Raw genomic sequence first — 11257 nt, forward strand, 5'->3', positions numbered from 1 at the left:
TAATATATATATATATATATATATATATATATATATATATATATATATATATATATATATATATATATATATGTATATATATATATATAGTACCTAATATATGCCAGTTGTTGAAATACTAGTTCCATACCATATTAAATGAAACTCATAACACCAATAAAATGCGCATTTAATGCATTTCCCAATACTATCCCAGAGCAATCTCGACAATGAAACAAATAAAATGGATAGAAAGGATGCGTTCGCCACTTGCACCCTTCTTCGCAAACATTTAACCCCAATTCACTTCGAGAAAGGAAAGAAAAAAGAAGACTGAATAATTAAGTACACTTCGTAATGATAACAAAGACAAATCCCCATAATGCTTGAAAAATATCATAAATCATAATGCTTGAAAAATATCATAAACATAATTATATCCTATCATATACTGCTCTTCTCCACATACAGGCACATTAATAAAAAGATGATGAGGTAGGTTTAGATAAGATAGCTTCCAAGTGGTAATAAGCAACGCATCATTAAGGAAGGACTACGTAGCATTCGTAAAATAAACATTTTCAGAACTGAACAAAAATAAAATCAAAAAAAAATGCAAATGGAAAGACATCAGAATCTAAAAAAAAAACGCTCCAAAACCTGCATGAGATGCATTTTTGTGGTATAATACGATGGGATGATATAGGATAAAAGTAGGACGTAACAGAAAAATATTAAGAATGAACATATACAATTCACACCGCATAAAATTGCGTTAACCCGTAATTATTGAAGCTAAAGAGAAATATAACCCTTGAAAATTAACGACCTCTTGCCGCATGCTATAATGTATAAATAGTGCATGGTTTAACAAAGTGATGAATATTCGTTGAGATTGCCAAATTTCACCAGCCATATCTAAAGTTATCATAAAAAATAAAAAAAAAAAAAATAGAGGGCAGTAGTTAATAAACTGTTGCCAAAATGTTTAAATAATATGAAGTGAAGATAAGCACTGCTACAGTATTGCAAATATTGACATGCAATGTATATATGCGTTAACAAACCAAGTATGGTAGGGAAAACATAAAAACATGCGGCAAAGTTATCGTTTCCAGTAAAATTCTCAATAGCATAAAACAATTCGGATTAAATTAACATCGCATTTTTCCATCACACATGTCCTTTAAGAGTTCAGTTCAGTGTTAACGTATGCCCTTCTGGAAGCTTAAAAGTAGACGTAACATAACATCACTACTCATGTTATAAAACAAAACAATCAAATAAAAGCACCAAATAATGATGACAACAAAGAGGAGAAGAAATACCAAGTATATTATAATACTTATTAATCGATGGAAATAATTGAATTCTCATGCTTACAGCGAAAGTCGTACTGGACTCACGATATTGGCTCAATTTATTCGTAGCGAAAAAAAAAAGAATCCGCCTCATCCGCATGCATACAACAAAACAAGATGAAGGATCACCCAAAGCTAATCAGTCAAGGCCTAACTTTTGATGTTACGGTAGAAATTTGGCTTTATAACAAAGAAGACCAGTCGAAGTTTATCGTTTACACTTTGTAAAAAAAAACGTTAAAATCAAAATCAAAAAATTTTCACCATTTTCATTTTTACTTAATAGTCCAGTCTTTTATCTTTCAATTAAAACACTCTCCTCTCCCTTCATATGTCTCTTTTTTCCAACTTATATATAAATCAGTGGAAAAAAACATCCAAGAAACCATTTTTTGTTTAAGACCCACAACAATTATATCTCTTAAAACAAAGAAATGCACAAACATCCCATACATACACACTCACACACACACATATACTTGAAAAGACAATGGAGTAATACAGTAGTGCTGCGCAGTAACATTATGTTATATCATCCATGTTTGTGGTATAAATAATAGACACAAAATTTGAGTACGAAAAATAAAAAAAAGAAAAAACAAAAAATGCTATAAAAAAAATGACACCAAAATTAGGTAGTTATGATGCCATTTCCTTGATTAACTTCATAACAAGTTTCTTTCATAGATAACAAAACAAAAAGCATGTAGATAAGGAAATAAAAACAAACCTTAAAGGTAAATGAAAAGAAAAAGTGTTACAGTAAAGGAGGCAATATAATGATATTCAGCTTTTGTTCTTGTTGGATTACCACAATCAATTATTCCACCAATCCTAAAGATTGAAAAGGTTGTCATATTTATTTCATTCATTACAAAAAAAATTCAAATAAAAAACGAACAAACAAACAACCAATCTTTCCCCTAGCAAAGATAAAACAAAAGTGAACGCACAACCAATGTAAATCTTAGAAAAATATATTCAGTCTCACCAATCTGACAACAACAGACTGCATTCTATTACTCCTAGAAAGAGACCAGTCTTATATTTGCAAGATAATTTAAACTTACAAAGATTTCATTTCTTCCCTCGATAAATTGATCGGCCATCTGTCACTATGGCTAGTCAGAGGATAACTATTCCCTACGTTGCAACTTACACGCTAAGTGTTGGAATGTAAGGTTAAATTAACAGTTTGCATCACATGACAGTCAACACAATCATTGGTTACTAACACATGCCTTGTCAACTTAATCTTTATTTTTGCTTCAAAATCCTCGGGAAATAGTGTACAATATGTGCATAAAGAAAGAGAAATATGTGAATTGCAAATGTACAAACCTGTTGTGGAGGAGCACGAGCAGAGCGTTGCGGTTGATTCCACTGATTACTGCCTGGCGAATAATTAATTCCATTTTGACGATGTGATCCACTACCTCCACTACTTCCGGTATATTGAACACGGTGATCGCGACCACCAAAGCGACTGAAAATATTTTGACACTGATGTGGCATAACTCTGTTAAAACTACTTTGCTCCTTCCTGTTGCATTGAAAAACATAAGAAAATCCTCTTCCAGTCCACAAAATCTTTTAGGAAGTCGAGAAGGAATTGCTAATAGCTAATAGCCTGAACAGTGTTAAATCAAAAAGTTACAAAGCGCTCCAAAATATACATGATAGAAAGCACAACAGTAACATCACAATCCTATAATTTCGATCTCTTCAATGGATGCTGCATAAAATAAATTCCATCTGCATAATTACCTGCCTCCCTTCGTACGACCTGGTCGTGTTCCATAGCGTTGTGCATCTGCAGATATTTTTTCCAGCCATTCAGGAAGCTCCTGGTTTGCTTCAACAACTAGTTCTGCCAAATCGCGAGCGATATTCCGATTCTTATCATTAAAAAATGATGTAGCAAGTCCTGAAAATCCAAATCCCAAAATTGAATTTCTATATAATAAAGTAAAACATAGCATGAATTGAATTTGTAGCTATCACAAATTTTACATCGACTTACCAACATTACCGACACGTCCAGTACGACCAATGCGATGCACATATTCATCAATATCGGAAGGCAAATCATAATTGATGACGTGTTTCACGTTTGGTATATCCAGACCACGAGCAGCGACCTAAATTTCCTTAAAGTCCAAGTCTCGAAGTACTAAAAAAATACACAAAAAAAAAACTACACTACTCAATAAGAAAGTTCAGACTTCAAGATTTTTCAATCCATATATAATTCTTTGTAAAATGAGGACAGGGTACTGGGGTTATTACTACTGAATACCTCAGTTATTAAAACCATGCAGTGCAATGCGCCATCTTACGGTACTATTATAATCAACATTAGTAACACATAAGTTTATGTTTGTTTTTAATTTAAAGTAAAATTATTTCCTAAGAGATAAATAACACTAACAGCTGTAGCAACAAGTATTGGAGCAACACCGGAACGGAAAGTTTCGAGATGCTTCTCACGATCAAATTGTTTTAGATCACCATGAATTGCAACGACATTATAGCCATCTTTTTGTAAGTAATATGCCAAATCGCTTGCTCCACGTTTGGTTTCCACGAAAACGAGTGTTAATGCAGATGGCTCTAAAGAAAAAAAAATTAACCACACTGTATTTTTGGTTTCCTTCATCTACTGACAAATAAAAGGCTAAAATTACCGAATATTAAGCATTACGATGATTGGGTAATGCCTTAAGAAGGTAACATAAATGTCAGCTTACTCAATCGATCACTATATTTAATCTAATAATTAGATCATCAATGCCACAAAGATAAATGGTTTTTATACCATTAACGATCCAATTACCGCAAAAACCACCACAGACGAGGACTTAATATCAAAAGATACATGGAAAAAAATAGATTGATTCGACAATTATGAAGATGAAACATGCCATTCGAAAGATGCAAAATGACGTACAAATGTAAGCGCATTCGCCGTATGATACAAAAAAAAAAATTTTAAATTGATATTAATTTAATTACTATTAATTTTATATTACCTCCAGCATCAAGCAGATCCATTAAAAAGCTTTTTTTTTCATGCTCTTCTACCCAAACAATTTTCTGCATTATATTCTCCGATGTTGAACCAACGCGACCAACAGCTAGAAACACATAATTTGGCATCAAAAAGTCTTGTGCAAGAACTTGAATTTCTTTCGGAAATGTTGCCGAAAACATTGCAGTCACTCGTTGGCCTTTCGGAGGCATTTTTGATAAATCAACAATCTGAAAACAGCGAAAACTATTTACCAATATCGAAAGAAAAAAAGTTGCGGTAAGACGGTAGGTAAAACAAATGAGAAAAATTACCATAATAAAGATTATTTTTTAATATTTCGATATTATTATCCTCTTTAACCGCTTGCAATTGTTTCCACTGATATAAACTTCAGTATGAAGGATAAGAGGAGAATGGAGGAGATAAAGTAAGGCTCTAATGCGCCACAACTCAAAATATCTCACTGATTGCAAAATATCGAAAAGTAAATGTCTTTGATGTCTAAAAATCCCCCCTCTATTTTGCGTCCACAACTCACTGCAGTTCGCAAAACAAAAAACGAGATCACTCTAATTGTATTCTGGGTAGCCAGTAATAAAAATAACATACTTGTCGTATTTGCGGTTCAAAGCCCATATCAAGCATTCGATCTGCTTCGTCTAGAACTAAGAAACGGCAACCATCAAGACCAATGAGACCTTGTTCCATTACATCAATCAGACGGCCAGGTGTCGCAATCAGAATATGCACTCCCAACTGCAATAATGGAAGCATAAAACGTTGTAAACAATCCAATACATGTTACCTAAATCACTGTGGAAGTGCAAAAAGTACCTACATAAATTAATTCTAATTCTTTGTTTTGTTTTGTTTTCTCCTTTTTTTTGTAATAATTTTAAAAGCTCGAAAAAAAAATGAGAGATTCATGCAATATTCAATGAATGTAAACGAAATATTGAAAGGAATTTTGTATGTAACGTATCTGGCATGCTTATCATATTCATACATTCATGTCTTACGCATCACATCGATTATTTAGCCTGTTATCAGCAATGATTCAGAAAAATGTTTCCGACCATCAATCAATCCAGGCAAAATATTACAAACATTCTTTTCTCATTTTTTAAAGTACTTTTCTCTTTCTGGTTTCATAGAAACAAAGTGCAATGTTCATGATTAGGTATTAACTGGTCTACTTGTAAAACAACAGTTAGTGAAAGTCTTAGAACTTCTTATAATATCATTATTATGAGGATTCGAACTGCAGATAGTTACGTACACGCAATTTATTGATTTGTTCACGGTAATTTTCACGACCGCCATACAGGAGAGCCGAAGTAATTGGAGTACGATATGCAAATTTACGCGATTCATTGTAAATTTGCAACGAAAGCTCACGTGTTGGCGATAAGATCAACGCAGCCGGGTATTGACGTCGACGTCCGTTTTGCTGGGTGGTTGACTGAAATGGATTAAATATATCGGTAATTGAACCAAATGTATAATAAAGATAGTCTGATTCCCATATATGCAAGTAATGAGAAAAAACGAGAAACCTTATAAAGAGCATCTGGACCAGCTTGTAAGACGTTGTTGATCAGTGGCACCAAAAATGCAGCTGTTTTGCCGGAGCCAGTTTGAGCACATGACATTAGGTCGCGATTATTCATAAGTGTTGGAATAGAGTATTTCTGAACGGGTGTGGGACGGCCATAACCCGAAAGTCGAATATTCTCTTCGATCCATGGATGAAGCTTCAGGTCAGCAAATAGCGCTATCGGCGAAGGACAGTCTTGACCGGTTGCTTCAACAGGAATCTCTTCGTATTTATCAAAATTAATACCAGAATTCATTCCAGCAAACAGTTCTGATTCCAAAAGTTCATCACGTGGTAATTGCTCCGTCCACTGAAGCTGACGCTCCGGCAGTGGATCTCGCAATCCCGCCCAGCGGGAATTACTGTAATAAAACTTCAAAATCCATACAAATAATGAAATTGCATATTGAATTCTAGCTATGATATTTTCTGAGTTACTACGAATTATTTCTTCCGCACTTTCACGAGTACGACATTATTATAAATGAACTATTACTACTAAAATATGGTACCATTCAATTCGAATAGTAACTAACATAGTATTTAACTGTATTAACAGCATAATCATAGCTGAGCGACATTTCAACCTACAATTAATAGTACCAATAATGTATGGAAATCGATACAAATATTTTTTCACTCACTCAGGTACTGCATCGTCTTGGCGTCGAAAACCACTCTGATGCTGCGATCCCCACTGTTGCTCATCATGTACCGCTCTGAAAAATAAATTAATGACAACTTGGAAAAAAAACGGCAATAACCGATCTTGCTTCAGTATAAATGTATTCTTGTCACAAATTAACATCTCAACCGTAAAACTGATGTGTAACGTCGAAATATAAAACATATATGTAATGTTACAAATTATTTGATATGTTGCGAAATTGAAAACTATATATTATTTGGTATTGTGCGAAATCATTTAATATGTTCTAGAATTTTGTATGTTCAAAAACATCTTGAATTTCATTTTATATATTTTGATGTCTGTTATCGTTTGATAAGCTTAACTGCTCCATCTTTGAAACTACACTGTCATCTCTACCAAACACGATTGACAAATGAAAAGCTTTATTGTACATGGGTTTTTGCAACACAGTCTTGTGTCGACGATACACTTGTTTCTAGGACCTCTACTAGCTTTGTTAAACATTGAAAGCAAAAAATTGACGGAGTATTCCTTCCAACTCTTTGTAGATGAGCTGTTCAAAGCTTTGTTTTTATGTAGCAGTTGATGTACCGATTTAGAGTTACACAAATTACACAAATTTTGTAGTAAATTACGTGCTCACTTACAATAAATTAATGTTACCCCGAAATGATAACTCCCCATCAAAATTACCAATATCTACATCTATAGTACAAATCTCAAATAATGCACTGGAATATTTGGTCAATTTCCGCTGAAATGCATTTTGAGTGTATACTGTTAGGACAAGCAAACCGATGAAAGTCCCGCAAAGTGAAGTCTAAATCAGAAAGAGATGACCAAAAAAACAGATATGAAAGACCGAGAGTACTCTTGATGATGAACAACGGATAAAAAAAGGGTAAGAAATGTGACCACTTGAAAAAGAAATTATAAAAAAAAAAGTATTCGGAAAGAATGCAAAAAGTGAAGCGCACAGCTATCAAAAATCGATTTTGATTCTATTATACGAGGAAAACTTACGATGTAAGTCAAAATCAGGATTTCGGTATGAATTCGGTTTCAGCTTCTTTGATCAAAGCTCAAACCTGCTTTCGCCCCACTCTATAGAGATGGCAATGACTGATTTGTCTTGATTGTCACAACTGATTTATCACAATATGTCAGAGGCTTCGAATTCAATCATTCCTTCGAAACTATTCAAGCCCATGCTCAAACTTTTAATATCGGAATCTACGACTATTTCGTAAACAGACCTCTATAATGATCAGTTAAATTTCTATAGTAATTTTTCATATTTCGCTCAAAAAGTATAAAAATAGGTATAGGAGTTTGAAGATATGGGAAGAAAAATATTTTCAAATCCACATAAGACAAAGTCTTAAATTTTCCATTTACTGATTGTCGAGAAGAAAACGAAATATAAGACCGTTCCGTAATCAACAATCCTAGCATAACTGAGACTAATGATGCTACATATCATTTAAATATTATATCACGTAAGTAATCCCTCATTGATTAAAGCAGAGTAACTTTCTGACTTTGGACTTTTAACCTCAAATACCTATATCCAGGACCTTTAGTGAAAGGATAACATCACTGCTGATAAGAATATGTTGCTGCTCGAATACATCCTCAAAGGAATCTTGATTGGTTTTTAAGCTAGTTTCTAAGTTTGGTAAGAATATTTGAAATCAGGGGATCACAGCGATCACTAGTCAATCGTTAATGTTTCATTTTTTTCATGATTCATATTTCAGAAATTTAACCGCACTATTGGTAGCAGAAAAATATAATATAGAATAACCTGCTTCAAACCACTTTGGCTTGATATGTTACTTCACATCTTACGATATCTTAGGATTATTTTAGATGGTCGTTCTTGTAAACCGACACGATTCTAACCTTCGATCATAAGAATAACGTCCGGAATAGTTTGGACGACCACCACGAGTACTTCCGTGACCATCTCCGTAGGTACCTCGCCCACGTGCATGTCCATCACTTCGATTGAAACCACTTACGGGTTGTCCAAAACCAGCTCGTCCACGTCCTGGTCTACCACCCATGCATGGTTGATAATCATAGCCTTGCACAGGTGTATTACTATTCCACTGTGTCATGTAATCATTTTGCTGAAACAATTCAAGTTTTGAGTAACAACAGTCATTAATTCTGAGAGTGTTAAGTAGTAAGATTTAAATGCTGCGTTAAGCTGCGTTCTAGTTACGTGTTCAAAACGAAGGTAAGTAAATACATGATTACGCCAACCAGGTGTCAAACTTTAAGCAGGCTAACACATTATTATCCAGATAATAATATCAAAAAGAAATGTCTGAGTTTTGAACTCTAACATTCTTTGAAGACAGTTTAAAGTTCAAAAATCCATGAAACACAAAAAGTATAAAATGAACAGTAAAATACACCACCGGTTGCATGCCGGCGTAACTTTGACTTTTCCGCATTGGTACATTGCGGTCACTAAACGTACCACTACTTCCACGTCCACTACGTACATACTGCTGCGGTCCACGCGACCAATTTTCATATACCGGTGCACCTTCCGGAATCGTTTCTGGTGCTGCTGCTGCAGCATGGCGCATATGTGGAGGTACATAACGGCTTTCTATAATGATTATTTGCAACAAAACTGTAGGAAAAGAAAATTTGATAACGAATGAAGAAATTCCGTTTCTTGAAAACAAAAAAAGTTCGCAAACTTGATATCACACCAGTTTGTAAACTTTTCCTTGTTTCTTTAAGTATATTAAAAAAAAAAAGTACAATGAAGAAAAACAACGATGTATTGGTATGGTTTGTTTTATTTTTACTTCTTTTTCAATTTTGCATAACATTCTGGAGCAATAACTTTATTAAAAAAAAGTTTATTAAACAAAAAGTTGTAACAATGCAAAATAAATTACGCTTTATTCTGCATCGCTTATTTCTTAAATGATAAAAATTATTTATTTCTTGTCCGATTTTTTCCTGTAATTTTGCAGTGTTACAACATCTGCTGCGTTTGAAAATTTCGCTTATTTGTTTTTACATTTCATTTATTTTTTCGCAACATCTATTGCCAATTATTCAATTCTATCTCATTGAAGAATAATATTTCTCATATTTTGATAGCGTGAGTAGTATGAATACCATTCAATGAACCTGTCAAAGCATGTTGTCATAATGATAACGAAACGTCTCGCTAAGTATGAATTTTCTTTTTCCTTTTCAAACCTTTTGTTATACTATTGCCTTGACTGACAAACTCCAACAAACTGATACTGATTATTCACATATTCTACAACAAATTTTTTTTTTTTAAGGTAATGATATTACTTATCAGAAATCATACCATGTTGGGGTAGAGTGTCATTTGATCGTGGAGCTGGCGTAGTAGCGTTAGGCGGGAGGGGGAGTTGCGTTCCAGGCGCTTCCCCCCCAGTCCAGCCTTCGGAACCTGGAGCGCCTTTTACATATTGGTAGCCACTATCGAAATTCTGGCTACCATATCCAAAATTGCCACTATTCATAATAGTTATACCTGTAACAAATGTTCAATAAAAAAAGCATATATATCAGGGACCATTTTCGTCATAGAATACGAAGTAGGGTTCCATTTGTAAAGACAACTTATTATCATTCCTTCTGAAAATCCATCTTATCATTTCTTATTGACAACAAAATATTTCTTTTTTTAAAAAAAGCATTTTGTTGTTTCAATCATCATTCTCATTCTCACATTGATAACAGCATTTTATTTTAAAATACAAATTATCATTTCATTTTTATACACCAATTGTCATCTTACAAACTATTACCGTACTTATTTCCTACCATTATGATTCCCTTTTATGTTTATTATTTGTTTACAAATTTTAATTCATCGTGCTAAATTGATATCCAGTACGGTAGCTATTTATAATTCCGGTTGTTCCATCTACACGTACCAACCATTATTTAAATAATCGAAGGTCAAAAAACAAAATTTTGCCAGCAATGGAATTTGGTTTTCAATAGTAGCATCTATACAAGACTGACAACGATAAATCTAACCCTCCTCATGACACAAGCACTTTCCATAACCTTTTCCTATTTTCAGCAAAAAAAAAAATTTCTGGTAATTTGTTATTTAGAATATCGAAGCTGAAAGTGAAAAAGAAAAAAAACAACTTTCATACTGTCAACAAAAAACAAGTTGACGAAATGAAAACAAGCTTACTATGACAAACTTTAAATACATCACCTTAATGGATGATAGCTGAAAGTATTGTGATCACAGTACAATACAGTAAGTTAACATGAAAACACACTTTTTTTGACATGAAATAAGGCTACAATCCTTCCCTTATTTCATGTTAAATAACGCTAAAATATATGCCTAGTAAACGTACACGTCGTCACTTATGATAACTTATCGTTGATTACTTATACCGGTGATTACCGTTTACGAATAAGTTACAATTTTGTTAATCGCTGTCCCTTTTTTTTTCCTATGAAAAAACTAATTGTAGGGAAGATGTGACAGCGACGATGACATTTACTTATTTTAGTTAATCAAATACCTAATTAACATATAATAGTAAATAAAACTGTTTCGATCAACGATGTGTAAATTCAAAAGCTATGTGATACAA

General features: G+C 33.4%; 1 protein-coding gene across 1 annotated transcript; it reads right to left on the bottom strand.

Moving 5' to 3' along the window:
• Positions 1-1899: 1899 nt before the first annotated feature.
• Positions 1900-10171, bottom strand: LOAG_09017 (hypothetical protein). The gene is made up of 13 exons (XM_020447842.1): positions 9976-10171; positions 9053-9249; positions 8529-8758; positions 6616-6690; positions 5931-6333; positions 5654-5836; positions 4984-5130; positions 4373-4601; positions 3772-3953; positions 3364-3481; positions 3108-3267; positions 2682-2826; positions 1900-2174 (listed from the first exon to the last, which is right to left on the bottom strand). Exons 1-13 carry the CDS (start codon positions 10151-10153, stop codon positions 2157-2159), a joined length of 2265 nt encoding a protein of 754 aa, XP_020301967.1. The 5' UTR covers positions 10154-10171; the 3' UTR covers positions 1900-2156.
• Positions 10172-11257: the final 1086 nt, after the last annotated feature.

The sequence above is a fragment of the Loa loa genome (genome assembly GCF_000183805.2).
Source record: "Loa loa unplaced genomic scaffold supercont3.125, whole genome shotgun sequence".
NCBI lineage: Eukaryota > Metazoa > Nematoda > Chromadorea > Rhabditida > Onchocercidae > Loa > Loa loa.

Excerpts from the sequence above, each read along its gene's own strand:
- LOAG_09017 (XM_020447842.1), bottom strand. The coding sequence starts at position 10,153 with ATGAATAGTGGCAATTTTGGATATGGTAGCCAGAATTTCGATAGTGGC. Across the intron at positions 8,759-9,052 it reads GTTACGCCGGCATGCAACCG|CAAAATGATTACATGACACA; the intron begins GTGGTGTATTTT and ends GAATTGTTTCAG. Across the intron at positions 5,837-5,930 it reads GTCCAGATGCTCTTTATAAG|TCAACCACCCAGCAAAACGG; the intron begins GTTTCTCGTTTT and ends AATCCATTTCAG.